Below are 18,199 nucleotides of genomic sequence, written 5' to 3'. Positions count from 1 at the left end.
GCTTCAACACCAACGAAATGAACAGTAAAAAATTACAAAAATCTGCCTTAAAATCTTCAAGTTATTAGTCATAGATTTAAAAAATATATCTGTTCAAACATTATTGGTAAATAGGAAATTAAAAATTTAAAAGATACAGATATCTGATAAAAACTTTATTTGCAAAATATCCTAAAATATAATGATTTATTTAAGAATCTGACAATTATTAGTGAAATAACAAATAAATGAATAAATAAATGAATTGAGCCGGATGTCTCATCAAACATTATTAGTCAAATGTAAAAAATAAATAATGTACCCACATATTTAAATCAAACACCTGGAAAGTATTCATAAAGTATAGAAAATGGATCCACATCTGGAGCTCTCCTCCACGGACACATCCACATTATGAAGTTTACATGCAGATGTTAACACGTTCAAATAGGACAAATATAACTACGGTAAATTAAACCAAGGTAAGTAAATGACATACATTTATTTTGTATAGTTTTGCTTCAGATTAACTATCAGAACATGATAATTAATCTGAAGCAGTATTTTTATAAAGACCAATAGAATGAAACAGTTCTTCACATTTGACACAGAAGAATTTTCACAGAAATTTTTACTAAATGCTAGAAACTGATGAAGCTTCATGATGAGCAGTGCGACACCTGCTGGTCACCAAGGAAAACTACAACATCCCTGTCAGTGTCAGGTAATCAATGTTATTATTCTTTATTCCAAATGAACCTTCGAGGTCATAAGTGATTTAATATGAGTGCAAATGAGATCAGGATCTGTGGCTCAACACTTCTTCAACTTAACTTGAGACTAAAGTGATGTCCTTCATTCCTCAGCTTCACATCGTGTTCAGCGCCATCTTTGTTTGTTGAAACCAGAAATGACCATAATTGGAGGAGCAGGGGGCGGAGCATGACTGAGAGCTAGCGGACACGCCCACCCACACCTGCCCCCTGCACCCATTGGACGGTACCAGCTGTCAATCACACTGTGGTACCCCCCCTCCCCAACACATCCGGTGCTTTCTGGTCTGTTTAACTCTAAATGATCATAATTCACTAAATGAACATCAGGTTTTTGAAGAAGACTTGAAACAGAAACTCCTGAATGTTACTGACGTTATAAAGTGAGAAGTCACATCCTATAGAAACTACCAGAGGAGTCGCCCCCTGCTGGTCACTACACAGAAGACATACAACCAATTCTGCATTGGCTTCACTTTCTGGACCCGGAGTCAACCTCTGTTTTCATAAACTATACATATTATTTATATATATTATATTTGTACTTGTTATTCTTGACGTCTGTCGTCACATCTAAAGCTGAGCAGGACGACACCTCTGTCTCTGGATGGAAAGTCACACTGTACTGATGTTGTGTGTGTTCGGGGGGGGGGGGGCACTTATCCCAGCATTCCAAGCTTCTGTGGTCCGTCAGTGTCACCATTAGCTGTTAGCTGTTATCTCCCCCACGTGTTGGGGGGGACGAGGAGCTGCTGGAGGCCCCGGGCCCCGCAGGGCCTTGTATGGCCTGATCCACAGAGAGACGGATGATAAGCAGCTCTGCGGCCATGTTGAGCACAATGTGTGTTTCTGTTAAATTTAGAGCAGTTATCAGACGCTGCTCTCTCCTCTACTCTCTCTCTTCTTCCTCTTCTTCTTCCTCTTTTCGTGCGGCGGCGGCGTCAGGACCAGAGGTGAGCTCCAGCTCAGAGACTCCATCTGTTCATCAGGCTCTTCATCAGCTGGAGGACGTGAGTCACACTGCTCGCATGCTGTTACAGTTCATGTTGTTGTCTTGTTGTGTTGCAGCTCATGTTGTCGTCTTGTTGTGTTGCAGCAGTGATGTGTGTTGATAGGATAGTGTCTCAGTGACTCATTTATTGTGTAACGTTGTGGAAATGTTGTAACGTAGTTTTGCGTCATGGTATTGTGACGTGATGATGTAACAGTTTTTTATATAAATCAAGATTTGAGTCAAGTTCAATCAACACTGTAAAACGGATCTTGTTTGTGGACTTCAGCTCCGCATTCAACACCATCTCTCCAGCTCTTCTCCGGGACAAGCTGACCCAGCTGAGCGTGCCTGACCCCACCTGCAGGTGGATCACCAACTTCCTGACCGACAGGAAGCAGCGCGTGAGGCTGGGGAAGCTTGTCTCTGACACCCGGTCCATCAGCACTGGAGCCCCTCAAGGTTGTGTGCTCTCTCCTCTCCTCTTCTCCCTCTACACCAACAACTGCACCTCCAGCCATCCCTCTGTCAAACTCCTGAAGTTTGCCGACGACACCACCCTTATTGGATTAATTTCCAATGGGGACGAGGCCGCCTACAGAGAGGAAGTTAACAGCCTGGCTTCCTGGTGCAGCCAGAACCACCTGGAGCTGAACGCTTCAAAAACTGTAGAGATGGTGGCAGACTTCAGGAGGAGCCCAGCCCAAACCGCCCCCCTCACCATGTGCGACTCCCCAGTTAAAACAGTGGAGTCATTCAGATTCCTGGGGACGATCATAGCACAGGACCTGAGGTGGACGGAGAACATCACCTCCATCACCAAGAAGGCCCAGCAGAGGATGTTCTTCCTGCGGCAACTGAGGAAATTCAGCATGCCGCGGAAAGTGATGGTTGAGTTCTACACAGCCATCATTGAGTCCATCCTCACCTCATCCATCACCGTTTGGATCGCTGCCTCCACTGCCAAGGACAAGGGCAGACTGCAGCGGATCATTCGGTCAGCTGAGAAGGTCATCGGCTGTGACCTGCCGGCTCTCCTAGACCTGTTCCACTCCAGGACCAGAAAGAGAGCAGGCAAGATCATCGCTGATCCTTCCCATCCCGGTCACCACCTGTTCCAGAGACTTCCATCTGGGAAAAGGTTCCGGGCCGTCAGGACTAAAACCTCGCGTCACCTGAACAGTTTTTTCCCCATGGCAGTGGGGCTCACAAACAAGCCCCCCCCATCACACTGACTCTGCTGACCCCCCCCCCCCCCCCACCCTCGCACATAATTTATAACACTACATTATTGGCACTACCACCAATCTTTGCACCTTAAAACCGAACACAACACATTTACTGTATATATTATTTTTTCGATATTGTTGTTTTTTATATTGATGTTTATATTGCTCTATATTGTTGTTTTTATATTGTTGTTTGTAAAGTGCACCAACCACACCAAGGCAATTTCCTGTATGTGAAAATATACAAGGCAATAAAAAGAATTCTGATTCTGATTCTGATTCTGATTCTGATTCTGAATTCTGATTCTGATTCTGATTCTTTATTAACTTTAAACCGGTTGAGTCTGATGTGTGAGTGTGAACAAGAGAAAGTTTCCTCCTTCTCTCCCTGAGCGTCTGTTCTCTGTGACTCTGGTGAGTGGGTTCCATCTCCTGAGAGAACAACTGACTGAGAGTCACAGACACAACCGGCTGCAGCTGAAGATAGAAGCTGAACTGAGATCAGTTCAAAACACTCTGAAGTTATTAAACACCAGAGTTTATCTCAAATTATCAGCAGGGAACTGACTTGTGTGCTGCAGCGGACACATTCCCACTTGGTAACCAGGAGCTCACGAGTTCCACCTGAAGAAAGCACAAGCCAAGTTGACCTTGATCAGCTGAGGTCGACAAGGTCATTGAGGTCGATGAAGACAACAGGAAACTTCCTCTGTGTTTCTGAGGTGAACAGAGAGAAAGAACAAACCAACACTGAATTATAATAATTCAAATTCAGTCGTTTTCAGAGCTGCTCATTTGCTTTTACTTTGAAAACAATGATGAAGATTACTTTGAAGAACATCCTCTGCTGGGCCTTCTTGATGATGGAGGTGATGTTCTCCGTCCACCTCAGGTCCTGTGCGATGAATCTGAAAGACTCCAGGAGTTTGACATAGGGGTGGCTGGAGGTGCAGTTGTTGATGTAGAGGAGATGAGATCATGAGATCAGATCAGATGAGATCAGATAAATGAGATCAGATGAGATCATGAGATCAGATCAGATGAGATCAGATAAATGAGATCAGATGAGATGGAGCTGCTCAGAGATGTGAAGTGTTAACAGCTCCAGAGGGAGGAGGCTGAGCTCAGACGATCAGTTTCTGCTTCTCGTCTCCTCGTCGTCTCACAACCGGTTAGCGTCTCTCCGGAGGACAAGTGGACGTTTTATTATCTTCACTGTTTCTGTCTCCAGGATGAAAACTCCTCTCATGTTTTTGTGAAGATTCAGATTTTAAAAAGCTTCATTTGTTGAGTTTTCTGAGTTTGAGTGAAGGTAAGTTCATCTCAGTGAATCTTCAGGACAATGAGCTTCATATAAATCTCACTGTGCTACTGTATGAGTTATGAATTGAGGAGGAGAAGGTGTGAGATGACCACAAACCAACATATTCACATAAACATGGAGGGTGAACACAAACTTCAGCTAATGTAACTGATTTAAATATCAAGTATGTTTATAGATGGATATGAATGACTGTATATGAAGATGATCAGTGACTGTATATGAAGACATTGGGCCAGTCACAGCCATTCGTCTCAAATGGGGCGGGTTTGATACATTTATTGACAGGAGGCATTTCACGAACAACAAAGATGGCTGCCTCTGACCGGCACATTTTACAGTTGTATAAGTACCATCAGGATTTAACGGTCATGACATGGTATCGTAATCTGATTGGTTGTAAGTTTATCCAATCACATCCCATGTTGGTCTAAACAGGATCACAGAGAACCCACAGAGCTAAAGTGTCTGCTCGTGTCTTGCAGGTTAGAGGAGTTCCTTCACCATGAGCCGAACCAGGATCACACCCCTGTTCACCGCCAATCAGCTGCTTCTCTTGGTGACCTTCATCTCATCTGGACTCCAGCTATCTGCAGCAGGAGGTTCTGCTGAGGCCCTCAGGTCCAACAGCACAGTCAGCAACACAACCAAATGTGGCGGAGACACCACCTGCAAAGAGGGCGTCATCCTGCCGATGTGGAAGCCGGACAACCCGGCCTTCGCCGACCGCCTCGCCAGAGCCGCCATTTACTTTGTGGGGTTGGCGTTCATGTTCCTGGGTGTCTCCATCATCGCTGACCGCTTCATGTCATCCATCGAGGTCATCACCTCCCAAGAAAGACAGATCACCATCAAGAAACCAAACGGTGAGAAGATCACCACAACGGTGCGGATCTGGAACGAGACTGTTTCCAACCTCACCCTGATGGCGCTGGGCTCCTCCGCCCCTGAAATCCTCCTGTCAGTCGTGGAGGTCTGTGGTCACAACTTCGACGCCGGTGAGCTCGGCCCAAACACCATTGTAGGAAGTGCGGCATTCAACATGTTTGTCATCATTGGCCTTTGTGTGTCCGTCATACCCGAAGGTCAGACCAGAAAGGTGAAGCACCTCCGGGTGTTCTTCGTCACGGCCACCTGGAGCGTGTTCGCGTACATCTGGCTCTACCTGATCCTCGCCGTCTCTTCTCCAGGGGTTGTTGATATATGGGAGGGGCTTCTCACACTCTTCTTCTTCCCCATTTGTGTTGGCTTCGCTTATGTGGCCGACCGCAGACTTCTTTTCTACAAGTACATGGGCAAACGATACAGAGCAGGGAAGCACAGAGGAATGATCATCGAAACCGAGGGAGAACCGGAGCTTCCCTCAAAGGTCAACGTTGAAATGGACAGAAAGATGCTCAGCTCGCCTGGGGAGGAGTTCATGGACGGAGATACAGGGTTTGATAGGAAGGAGCTGGAGGAGGAGGAGGCGCGCAGAGAGGTGGCCAGGATCCTCAAGGAGCTGAAACAAAAACATCCAGAGAAGGAGATGGAGCAGTTGATGGAGCTCGCTAATTATCAGGTTTTAAACCAGCAACAGAAGAGTCGGGCCTTCTACCGCTGTCAGGCGACCAGGATCATGACAGGAACAGGAAACATCCTGAAGAAGCACGCCGCTGATCAGGCCAAGAGAGCCAATCTGCACAGCATCTCCTCTGAGGTTTCAGCCAACCACGCTTCCTCCAAGGTTTTCTTTGACCCTGGAACGTACCAGTGTCTAGAGAACTGCGGCAGCGTAGCCCTCAACGTGGTGCGTCAAGGTGGAGACCTCACGAGCACCGTCTCAGTGGACTACCGGACGGAGGACGGCACTGCTAACGCCGGCTCCGACTACCAGTTCACTGAAGGAACTGTTATCTTCCAACCAGGCGAGACCGAGAAGGAAATCCGCATAGACATCATCGATGATGACATTTTCGAGGAAGATGAGCATTTCCTGGTCTACCTCAGCAACGTGAGAGTGACATCAGAGGCTGCTGGCTCAGACGGGGGCGGGGCTAACCACGTGGACGCCCTGGCAGGTTTGGGTCTTCCATGCACAGCCACTGTCACCATCTTCGATGATGACCACGCTGGTATCTTTACGTTCGAGGAGCCGGTGGTGACTGTGAGCGAGAGCATCGGGAGGATGGAGGTGAAGGTGGTCCGGTCCTCAGGAGCTCGAGGAGTTGTGGTGGTGCCGTACAAAACCATGGAGGGGACGGCTAAAGGAGGCGGCGAGGACTTCGAGGACACACATGGAGTCCTGGAGTTTGACAATGATGAGATCATGTGAGTACAAATGTTCTTCATTCAAACTGCTGCAAGATGAAAACCTGTGCAAGGAGGCAATGATTCCTCTGCAAGGCATTCTGGGAGTTGGAGTCTTTGTAGGTGTAATTATTGCTATCGCCGATGGTCCACTTGTGGTTCTGTGAGTCCATGAATCCACCTCAGCTACAGTGACACTAAAGTACACGACTCAAGCTGTCCAGGAGACGCCCAGATGTCTCTGAGGACACTGGTCTGAACCCACAGCTTTTATTCTTCAGACAGAAAACCTGAGGCTTGTAGAATATAAAGTTTATTTATTTATAACAGAATAACAGGTTCGTCTCCAAACAGCAGCTTTAACAATATTCTACCTTTAATGAGGAAGTGATGGTCACATGACCACCTGACCAATACCAGGCAGCTATTTAAAGAGCATGGTCCTGGTGACTGAGGTTTACATGCCTCACATATCTCTTCATACTGTTTCCATGTCTGTGGGCAGCAGGAACGTAATTCAACACATTTATTTCCAGAGCATAAACACGGCCGCTGGCTGCGAGGGAGGAGGACCACATCTAGAAATGGAAAAGGTGCCACGCTGGTCCTCTGTTTCAGTTTATTAATGAGGATGCTGAGAAGGAGACGCTGCCTTATATAGAGCAACTGTCTCACACAGTGAAAAGACTGAATTCAACTCATTGGACAATATATTTATTTATTAACACATGTTTCCACTGACTTGTTCACCTGAGACGAAGGGACGAGGCCTTCAGACACCATCTGATGGTCTTTATATACAGTCACTTTATATAGTCGATGGTTTGGACCTTCATGTTTATAGATAGTCTCTTATGAATTCATTGAATTCCTCTTGTCATTAGTTTTCATTGTGTCTTTACTTTGTGTAGAGCAGGTTTGTGGATGTGTGTTGACACAGGTCCGTTTGTGTGTCTGTCGTCCTCTCTCCTGTGATGTTGGTGGATGTCCAGCTCAGTGTTTCACACGTCCTTCGTGTTGTGAGTCTGCAGCTCCTGGTGTGTGGAGCAGATAAACATCATGCAGCTCTCTTCCTTATTAGGACAGTGTGTGTCCTGCTCCTCGTCGTAGGATCGGCTCATAAAGCAGCTCGCGTCCTCCAGAGACAGGGGGGGTGCCCGCTGGCCACAGGCCACACCCCCGCCCTCACCACTGAGACCTGCTCACACAACAGACAGACTGTGAACCACAGGACTGTTAACGTTCAGCCTGTTGGCCTGTTGGCATGTGGCTCTTCCTGCAGCCTGTGGTCATAGAGAGACAGGACAGACGCTGTTTTCTCAGATTAATTCTTATATGAAAATAAAGGTTCTTCTGATTATCGATCCAGGATCTGGAGGTTTGAAGATGAAACACAAACTTTCTAACACGATGATGAAAACGTTGTGAGTTAAAACCTGCAAACCAACAATCTGCTGAAATGAAATAAACATGCAGGTGGATGGAGGCCGTCTGTTTCCTTGGCACACACACATACACACACAGTTTTTGGTTTAGTGAGTAAATATAATCGTCATTTGTAAAAAGTTACGTCACATCAAATGACTTCATCGTGACCATCACTTCTGAATTTGTTGTTGTTGACCTTTTCGTGACACTTGAACTCGGCTGTGAAGGCGACGAGTGAGTTGACCTGTCTTCATGATGGACGTGATGATAAGAACAAACACTGTGGATTCTGGATTCATGAGATTATCTCCAACATGTGACTGTGCTGGAGATAATCTCATTGATCCAATCTGAGCCTCAGATGTTCAACATGTTAGCCCAGCTCAATATTAGCATCGTGCTCACTTCAGATTTCAGCTCCACAACTTCCACATGTTCACCTTTACTGAGATCTGATTGGACAAGGTTAGAGGGAGTGTTTTTTGGAAACGTGTTTTTCTGAATGTTGTTCTGTGGCCGTTTCTCTTCAGCCTTGTTTTCTTTGGTTATCGACCTTCGGACTTCTTCACGCTCCTCCTGTGGCAACCTCCTCTTCTGCTTTCTCTTTCTTTCAGCAAAATTATTGAGATCAATATAATCGATGATGAAGAATATGAGAAAAACAAGAACTTCTTCCTAGAGATTGGAGAACCTCAGCTGATGGAAATGAGTGAGAGGAAAGGTGGGGGCGTCGCCTTCCTGTGCTGTAACCCCGCCCACATCCCTAACGCCCTTTGATCCTCGTTAATCTAAACTCACCTCATGGCTTCAAAGAGAAAACATCCTCAATCTCACTGTGACAGTTAAAGTCATAATGAACCTGAACGCACCGGACTCAGTGTGACATCACTCTCCGATGATGTCATCATCTCTGATGTCATCCACAGAAATTCAGATTCTGCAGAACTTCTGTAGAATCTGTTTTTTCTTCAGTATCACAGTCTATTCAAATGCTTTTAGTTTGAAAGGACATAACAGTCAATTAAGTGGCTTTTATTTTGACAGTTTTACTTAATGTAAACAGATACAGGAAATAACTGTATCCATAGCAACATTAAACTTCCTGCCCAATTTCCCCAAAGCATTCTGGGAACTTTGGTAGACGTAAAGATTATGACTCATCATTTTCCTGCAGGTTTCTTTACAGCATCACTGAAAGTAATGGAACTGGACCATTTTGACTGAAATGCATTGTGGGAGTTGTAGGCTTCTTGACTTTAACTCGATGAGAAAGTTAGTTTCATTGTGACTTTAACCAGAGAAAGTCTGCCCCCTGCTGGCTTGATGAGGTGAGCTCAGCCCTTCCTCACCCCTCCTAACTTTGCTGTCCCCACCATGTTGACAGAGTTCTGTGTCGGCGTTGTGTTTGAATGTGTGTTGTTGGACTAATGCATGAACTCTGACCTCTGACCCCCCCCCCCCCTCCACTGTTGTTGTCTGTACTCTGTCGTCCGCAGGAAGACAGTAACCGTTAGAATAATTGACCATGAGGAGTACGATAAGCAGGCGACCTTCTACATAGAGCTGCAGGAACCATACTGGAACAGGAGGAGATGGACAGGTGTGAGGAGGCACCTTGACCTCTCCACTGACCTTTGACCTTTTCTTCATCTTCCATTTCTTCTTTTGTTCCTCTGTTCTCGCTGCTGTCGCTCTGTTACTGTTTCTCTGTTGTCTTCATGATGCCATTTAGGACATGTGGGTCAGTAAGGACACGTGGGTCAGTTATGACAGGTGGGTCAGTTAGGACAGGTGGGTCAGTTAGGACATGTGTTGGTCAGTTGTGAAGGTCAGTTAGGAAAGGTGTGGGTCAGTTGTGAAGGTCAGTTAGGACATGTGGGTCATTTAGGACATGTGGGTCAGTTGTGAAGGTCAGTTAGGACAGGTGTTAGGAAAGTTAGGACAGGTGTTAGGACAGTCAGACAGGTGTGGGTCAGTTAGGACATGTGGGTCATTTAGGACATGTGGGTCGGTTGTGAAGGACAGTTAGGACAGGTGTGGGTAAGTTAGGACAGGTGTTAGGACAGTCAGACAGGTGTGGGTCAGATAGGACAGGTGTTAGGACAGTTAGGACAGGTGTGGGGGGGTCAGGTACGTTTGTTCAGGTGTGCTGTAGTGTTGCGATGTCTGTTGTGTTGAACCTGACCTTCAGGTTGAGGACAGGTATTGACTGTCTGTCTTTTTCCTGCTCTGTTTCTCTGACTTGTCTCTTGTCTGTCTCCTCTCTTCAGCTCTGTTGCTTCAGGAAGTCGGTAAGACGATCCATTGTCCTTCGTGTGTCCTGCTGCTGTTTTCTCTCAGACACTGAAACATGATCAGTTTAAAGATTCACAAGAAATCACAAGCTTCTCACTTCTCTCATGTTTGTCTCAAACTTTCAGGTGGATTCGTCCAAACAGGTGAGTCAGCACTTTGTCTCTAATGCAGTAACACACGAGTGTCTTCTGTTGACCTGAGTTTCATTCTTCTTGGATTCTTACTTAGTGGCCGTATGGAAAGAATTTGCTTTCAAAGTGTTACAGGGGACATGTTATGAAAATTCCACGTTGGTAGTTCTTCTACACGGTGGGTATCTGTCATTATGTCCACTGTCCCAACAGTAGTAAGGTTCCTCTTTGTCAGGAACGTCCTGCTTGAGCTTCTGGATCAGTCTCTCATCACAAGACAGATGGAGTCTCTCTTACAAGGCCTTGTAGAGCAGGGCTCCTCCCATACCTCCTCACACAAAGGAGCAGATAGCTGCTGGGTTGAGGCTCTTCTATGGTCTCCTGGTGTCTCCTGGTGTCTCCTGGTGTCTCCTGGTGTCTCCTGTTGTCTCCTGGTGTCTCCTGGTGTCTCATCCAGGCTCTGGAGACTATGCTGGGAGACACAAACCTTCTTGCGACAACAGGTATGGATGTGTCCTCCTGGAGGAGCAGGACTACCTGTGCAGCCTGATGGAGCAGCAGGTAGCTCCTCATGCTACCAGCAGTGAGGAGGAGCAGAACCCAGAAGTAGAAGGAGTCAGGAAGGAGGAGCAGAGAGCAGCTGTCTGTGGACACCACATTAAGAACGTTCCCTGTGTGTTAATTTCATTACCTGTTGACCTGTTTACCTGTTTACCCGTTCACCTGTTTACCCGTTCACCTGTTTACCCGTTTACCCGTTCACCTGTTTACCCGTTTACCTGTTTACCCGTTTACCCTTTCACCTGTTTACCCGTTTACCTGTTCTCCTGTTCACCTGTTCACCCGATCACCCGTTTACCCATTTACCCGTTCACCCGTTCACCTGTTTACCCGTTTACCTGTTTACCTGTCTACCTGTCTACTTGTTTACCTGTCCACCTGTTCACATGTTCACCTGTCCACCTGTTCACCCGTTTACCCGTTCACCCGTTTACCCGTTTACCCGTTTACCTGTTTACCTGTTCACCGGTTCACCCGTGTACCTTCTCAGGAAGAGATGTCTACAGGAAGGTCCAGGGCCGGGAGCATCCCGCCCCCTCTGCCATCATCAACATCACAGGTACATTCTTCTATCCATATTTTCTCCATCCATCTATTAACTCATCCATCCATCCCTCTGTTCATCCTTTCGTTCAATATTTGGGTCAGGGGAGGGGGGTGAGGAGGTTTGGACGAAGAAGGATGAAGAGGAGCGGCGGATCGCGGAGATGGGTCGACCGATGCTGGGAGAACACGTCAAACTGGAGGTCACCATCGAGGAGTCGTACGAGTTCAAGGTGCAACTGGTTTATATCCTCCACACTATCACAACACCTGAGTTATTACTTGTACAGGTTTTGTGCTAAGCTAGCTAGCGTCTGTCTGTTATCAAATTGTGATATTTTCCTCTTAACGATCTCCTCATAGTTATCGATCATAGAGATGTAATGATCCTCAGGGTGAAGGTACATTTCTCTCATTTTGACAGTTTGTCAGATGCTCAAGAGAAAACCAGAGAGGAATTATTTATTATGAATTGTTATTGTTATTTCTGTATGAACCGGACCAGAGCCAGATGTTGAGCTGATTACAGACTCAGGCAGAGTGACATTTGGCTCGTGTGGAGATGATGATGGTTCACTGACTCCTGTTGTGTTCAGAGCACCGTGGATAAACTCATCAAGAAGACCAACCTGGCTCTGCTGATCGGGACCAACACCTGGAGGGAGCAGTTTGTGGAGGCCATCACAGTCGGCTCCGGTAAAGACTCCACCGGAGAATGTTGCTCTTCTTGTCTCTGTTTGGTAGATTGTGGATCTGAGGGTAAAACAATAGAGCAGGAGAAGAAACCGGCTCCTGGAGTTCAGTGTTGACCGGAGCCTCTTCCTCAGGTGACGAGGACGAGTCCGGGGAGGAGAAGCTGCCGTCCTGCTTCGACTACGTCATGCACTTCCTCACCGTCTTCTGGAAACTCCTGTTTGCCTTAGTTCCTCCCACCGACTACTGGAACGGCTGGGCCTGCTTCGTGGTGTCCATCTCGGTCATCGGCATGCTGACGGCGGTGATCGGCGACCTGGCGTCTCATTTTGGCTGCACCGTCGGCCTCAAAGACTCTGTGACCGCTGTGGTGTTCGTGGCTTTGGGGACTTCAGTACCAGGTCTCACGTGAACCTTACCTTCTGTGAATCCCACTGAGATACCCTCCATTCACCTCATCCCTACTCTCTCTCTCCCTCAGACACCTTTGCCAGTAAAGTGTCGGCCATCCAGGACCAATACGCCGACGCCTCCATCGGCAATGTGACGGGAAGCAACGCGGTCAACGTCTTCCTGGGTATCGGCGTGGCCTGGTCCATCGCTGCCATCTACCACTACTCCCAGGGCCAGCAGTTCAAGGTGGACCCAGGAACGCTGGCCTTCTCCGTCACTCTCTTCACCATCTTCGCCTTTATCTGTTTCGGTGTCCTCCTCTACCGCCGGCGGCCGGAGATCGGTGGGGAGCTCGGTGGCCCCCGGGTCCCCAAGATTCTCACCACCTGCTTGTTCTTCAGCCTGTGGTTGATTTACATTGTGCTCTCCTCTTTAGAAGCATATTGCCACGTACAGGGATTCTAGATTTATTCTGAAGGCTCGACCCGGTTCTGGATTTACAAAGGCTCCATTATGATCCTCCATGTTCTGACTCCTCCCAGTCATCTTACAATGTTGTAAGATCCCTGACAGTGGGTTCCTTAAGGCTCTAGGGGAGCTGCATCTTCTTAACAGGGTTTTACATTTTGAATCAAATCTGAAATGATCCTCGGTTCCTTGCTGGTCTGTCGGGTTCTAAACACAGATAAACTTATTCTGATGGATTCTTTCTGGTAGTTTTATGTTCTGTAAAAGGTTGAAACCATCGAAACCAAGGTAACACAGGTTCTTGCATATTTCTGCAGGCTCCTCTTAGTTCTGTTACTTGTCTAAAAGTGTGGAAAGATGTCCGATGTCTATCACAGCTTCCTGACCGTGTATTGATTTCTAAAGGTGACTGTCGGTTCCTGCACAGTTTCACAGGTTCCTGTTTTTGTTTTCCACATGTTTGGATGAGCCTCAACTTTTTCCTTTTTGGTTCTGCCAGCTTTCTGTGGCGTTAACTTGGTTCCCTCAAGACTCCGATGGTCACAGTTCTAACACTTGTCTGAATATTTGAACTGTACAGATGTTGTGGGTTTTTGAATTTCTAATGGAGTCAAACATCTTGGGTCTCTGAAGGTTCCTGAACAATTCCACAGTTTTCTGAGTGTCTATTTTAATCTCTGAGGTTTTTGAGGGAACCCTGAAACTTGTGAACCCTCTTTCTAACTTGTGACACGTGTCTGAGCGCTGGTGACCTCTCAGACTTTTGAGTTTTTTAGTCACTTACCTCCTGAATATTTAAAGACTTTTATCTCCATCACCAAACATTCACCTGTACCTTTAAGCAAAGTATTACTTTAATCTTGACGTGTATGGACTTTGAATCCACTTCCTGTAGTGACCTTATATATCCAGTCTATGGTAGTGACCACCATCAGCCGTGGTGAGGGAGGCGGCTCCTGCTGACGTCTGGAGCTGCAGCGATAGTGATGCACCTTTGTGAATATCTGCACTAAGTTTGAACCATAGTTAATTTTGAAGTGAAGGAGGTTTTCTCTGATCTACATGAACAACTGCAGCAGGGAACTTTAATGTTATAATGCTGTGTGTGTTTGTGTGTGAGTGCATGGACTCAAACAACCATTCACAATAGTCTGATGTGATTGGCTGTTTGGATGTTTTCCTCTAAATATTAAAGTTCAGTAAGTCACATGTTGTCTTTTCTCTTGAAGGTTTCTAAATCTCTCTCCTCTGATTGGTCCACACAGATGTTTATCATTTGAATTAGTGTCATGACAGTAAAATGTGAAAACACATGACTGTCCTCACACTGTCCAACCCAAACACTTGCTTATAGCTCCTGTACCTTTAAGACCCCCGTCCTGATAAAGCCCTGCTCTGATTGGTCAGCTGATTTACTCCGTTATGATTGGTTGACCTATTTCCCTTTACCTGCCTTCATAGGTTGTTGTTCATTGTGCACTCCTAGCAGCTGGTCTGACACGCCCCCTAACAATCGGTGTTAACGAGGTGTTTCAGGCTCTCGTCTGAGGAACTGGACCGACCTCCATCTTTAACTGTTCCCATCACATCTACTAACATTCTCTTCCTCGGGTCATTTTGAGCCGAGCAGTTTGAAACCTCCAGAAAAGGATCCACCGTCTACCTTCCAGGTATTTAGTGTTTCTCTGTGGACTGCTTCATCATATATTTATATAAAACATCCCATAATAAACACAATTTCCAACATTTAAAAAGATCTTTATGTTAAAATAGAATATCATCCTCATCAGACCTGTAAGGAGAACACAACAGTCCTTCACTAACAACACACACCTATAGAGTCTCTCAGATGTCCAGCCTCATGTCCTGTTGTCAGAGTGGACAACATGAACTGTCCCGTCCACGCACGTCCTCTCTCAATCTGTCCTCCCTTAGATCCCACTCACATGGTGTGAGGGACACAAGGGAATTGACAATAACCTTCTCTCCTGCTGGTTTGTCCAGACAAGTCAATTAAATCAAATCCACGAACACTATTATCTCTGATCTGAAACTGTACAGTATTTACATATTCTTTTTATAATGTCAATTATTCTTTGAAGTAACTTACAAGTTACAGATATCTCAGTTCCACCATGATGCGATGAAGATCACAGAGAAGGTTCTGAGGGTTGATGAAGGTTGATGAGGTGAGGATGAGGAGGGAGAGCGAGGATCAGATGAAGATTCCAACAGGAAAGTGTTTGACGTGCGTCGGCCACTGGGCGGCGAGCTGGAAGAACTTCACATCGTTCCACTCCACCCCGTCTATGGAGACTGGGACACAGACGGTCAGGTGGTCTCTATGCCCCGCCCTGCAGCCAGCCACCAGGGGGCGATCAAGGCTATTTAGCCAGTTTCCCCAGAGGATGAATTGAGTTTCTCTCACTTGTTATTAGTTCTTATTCTTTATTATACAACACGTTGCCCCACTGCTTTTATGACATTACTGATATTTTTTAATTATTAAATGTATTAATACACTGTTATGATTTCAAATTTGTCACATTAATGTTAAACAGGAAGTAAACAACTTGGAAACAGGTTGGTGTGTGTGTCTGTGTGTACCTCTCAGTGTGTGTGTGTGTGTTTGTGTGTGTGTACCTCTCAGAGTGTGAGTGTGTGTGTGTGTGTGTGTGTGTACCTCTCAGTGTGTGTTGGTGTTTCGATGTACAGATCAAACGGCTGATTCCTTCAATCACCTGACTCCTAGACTCCGCCTCCTTCTCCTTCGTCTTCTTACTAAGGAACATGACTGACAGACACAAACACACACACACACACACAGACAACCCTCAACATCATCATCATTGTCCTCCTCCTCATCATCATCATCATCATCATCGTCCTCCTCCTCTTCCTCACCTTTCTTGTTCTTCTCTTTCATCACCACCGTCAGACTCATCAGTTCTCCTCCGCTGATCCTCGACACCTGCAGCGAGCGGAAGTTGCTCTTCAGCGTGTTCTTCACCCCGCCCTCCTTCCTCCCACCTCCTCCCCCCTGACCGCTCCAGTAGTCGACCTGCAGACCCATCACCTCCCCCGAACAGCTGCTTGGACATGAGGGGTCAGAGGTCACAGGTCGTGTACACACCTACACTCTACATCTTCAAACGGATAACAACAGGAAGTACCTGTTGGAGGGGGAGGGGGGAGGTGTGGAGGTGATGCTGATCGGTGCTCCTGATTGGGTGGGAGGAGACCCCAGTATGATGTCATCAGAGTCGACTGTGGAGAGAAAGGCGAGACACGGTGACGGGACGGGGGAGGGGCTGGGGGAGGAGCCGAGGAGGGGAGGGCTGAGTCAGGTCTTACCTGAGGTGGACAGGAAGTTGTGCTCCACGATGCCGACCTTCACCAGCTGGAACAAAGACAGCATCATCAGCTGGTGTCTCCATGCTGTCTCTCTTCAGGACTCATTTACATTTAGTTTTTAAAAAGTGTGTCATAGTTTATGTTTTGAAATATTCATGTTCATGACCTTCACCAGACACCGTTTCCCACAAGCCCCTGTGCTCACAGGTTAAAGGTCACAGGTCTCTGTGGTGGATTTATTTTTGTGGGTGTCAATGCTATGATCTCCAGTAGGTGGCGGTAATGCACCTGAACGCTGCTTTCAACCAACATGAAACCAGAAAGACTTCTCATGTTTCTGTCATGAGACTCAAACACAAACAGCTCACGATGGAGTTTTAACGGCAGCTGTTAGCATCACAGGCACCAAACAACTTCCTGTCACACTATCAAAGTAAAATGTGATGTAAACTCAGTGATGATGTCAGCACATCAGGACTTTTCTCACCCCGATAAAAGGAACAAACTTCTGATAGGAGTCGTCGTCTGGGCTGCGGAGGAACACACAATATTTATTAATCTCAGATTTATTGAAAAAGATTCTGATGAAGGTCCAAGGAAGTGAGTCTGAACTAGAACTTCCATTTGTGGATCAAAAGAGTGAATGAGAAGCACAGAGAGGAGGAGAGGAAGAGGACGTCCCATGTTCTACCTCTTGTGTTTACAGGTGAGCATCGCCTCAGAGACGGGACACAGGTGAGAGACAGACGCTCCACTCAGGTACCGGGACACTCGAGCTGAGACATCCACCGGATCTAAACAGAACACACACAGGCAGTCACGTAGCCAATCACAGACCTGGATTATTCTGATGACATCATCATGAGCCTGACATCATAGGAAAATGGCCGACGTGGAAACAAGGTGAAACTACTCTTCACGTCCCCCAGAACCTTCTGAATGACCCAAAGAACCTAAAGAATAAAAAACACCAAAGTCCACAGCAACAATCCGGCAGGAACCGGACAGACGGAGAAGATGAAGGAGAAAGAAACTACTCTTAAAAGAAAACAGTCACCGAACCGGCTCTAAGCAGATCTGGGTCTAGAGCCTTCACACTGAAACACCACCTCCTCAGCAGAATCCTGTAAAAGACGGATGTTCTGATCTGAAGGGGGCAGTAAAGGTCAAAGGTCGCCACAGTCTCCTCCCAGGTGCATGTGCAGTTACCGAGGGGCGGGGCCTCCAGACGTCCGAACAGCTCCCTCCAGCCTGCGTCCATGAACAGGCTGTTGAATTTACCGTCCAGGGACGACAGGTACTTGGCAAGTGGGTGGGCTCCTGGTGAGGGTAAGCAGAGAGCATTATGGGAAGGTTTGATTGTTAGAAGAAAACAGCTGCGTCCCAATTCAGGGGTCGCTTCCCTCAGAGGCTTCATCACAGCAGGGAGTCTACACTGCCCCCCCCCCCCCCCCCTTCCACTCCCGAGAGACGACATCCAGCTTCCGGACTACATATCCCAGGATTCATTGCACACTGGTGACAAAGCTAACGAGCTAGCCATGCGGAAGGATGAAGCTAACAATGCATCGCTAAAGCAGGACTCACAACTCTGCGTTGTGTTAACATTCAAAAACACTCTGCTTGCATGTTTGTGTTTTTGTGTTAGGGACCAGGCGTACCCATGGGCAGGATGAGGAAGCGGACATAGTTTAGCCAATCAGGCGTCTTGCTGGCCAGCTGCTCCACAAAGCAGCTGAGGACGGAGCTGA

The 18,199-nt window shown here is 46.9% G+C and overlaps 2 protein-coding genes across 4 annotated transcripts in view; one reads left to right on the top strand and one right to left on the bottom strand.

The window, feature by feature from the left end:
* The first annotated feature begins 1,607 nt into the window (after window positions 1-1,607).
* LOC133953996 (sodium/calcium exchanger 1-like) lies at window positions 1,608-14,301 on the top strand. Its single transcript, XM_062388233.1, has 10 exons — window positions 1,608-1,762; window positions 4,779-6,603; window positions 8,625-8,731; window positions 10,281-10,301; window positions 10,431-10,448; window positions 11,488-11,556; window positions 11,646-11,773; window positions 12,137-12,236; window positions 12,368-12,634; window positions 12,715-14,301. Exons 2-10 carry the CDS (start codon window positions 4,799-4,801, stop codon window positions 13,089-13,091), a joined length of 2,892 nt encoding a protein of 963 aa, XP_062244217.1. The 5' UTR covers window positions 1,608-1,762; window positions 4,779-4,798; the 3' UTR covers window positions 13,092-14,301.
* A 536-nt stretch (window positions 14,302-14,837) lies between these two features.
* LOC133954014 (phosphofurin acidic cluster sorting protein 1-like) overlaps window positions 14,838-18,199 on the bottom strand; it is a 15,752-nt gene continuing 12,390 nt past the window's right edge. Inside the window, exons 16-24 of one of the 3 annotated variants that reach the window (XM_062388262.1) lie at window positions 18,110-18,199; window positions 17,658-17,768; window positions 17,140-17,242; window positions 16,936-16,978; window positions 16,449-16,494; window positions 16,268-16,361; window positions 15,999-16,186; window positions 15,778-15,888; window positions 14,838-15,410 (exon numbers count right to left, since the gene is read on the bottom strand). The exon at window positions 18,110-18,199 is cut by the window's right edge and continues 65 nt beyond it. In XM_062388262.1, coding sequence (XP_062244246.1) covers window positions 15,310-15,410; window positions 15,778-15,888; window positions 15,999-16,186; window positions 16,268-16,361; window positions 16,449-16,494; window positions 16,936-16,978; window positions 17,140-17,242; window positions 17,658-17,768; window positions 18,110-18,199 — 887 coding nt within the window. In that variant the 3' untranslated portion in view covers window positions 14,838-15,309. The remainder of the gene's footprint in view (window positions 15,411-15,777; window positions 15,889-15,998; window positions 16,187-16,267; window positions 16,362-16,448; window positions 16,495-16,935; window positions 16,979-17,139; window positions 17,243-17,657; window positions 17,769-18,109) is intronic. The other 2 variants (XM_062388263.1, XM_062388261.1) reach the window with 2 other exon arrangements.

This window comes from Platichthys flesus, chromosome 5 (genome assembly GCF_949316205.1).
Source record: "Platichthys flesus chromosome 5, fPlaFle2.1, whole genome shotgun sequence".
NCBI lineage: Eukaryota > Metazoa > Chordata > Actinopteri > Pleuronectiformes > Pleuronectidae > Platichthys > Platichthys flesus.
Note: the sequence above shows the minus strand (reverse complement) of the source record. Positions and strands in the feature narration are given on the sequence as shown.

Coding starts and splice junctions, on each gene's coding strand:
- LOC133953996 (XM_062388233.1), top strand. CDS start 4,799: ATGAGCCGAACCAGGATCACACCCCTGTTCACCGCCAATCAGCTGCTT. Junction 8,732..10,280: donor GGAAATGAGTGAGAGGAAAG/GTGGGGGCGTCG, acceptor TCCTCTCTTCAG/CTCTGTTGCTTCAGGAAGTC. Junction 12,237..12,367: donor GGCCATCACAGTCGGCTCCG/GTAAAGACTCCA, acceptor CCTCTTCCTCAG/GTGACGAGGACGAGTCCGGG.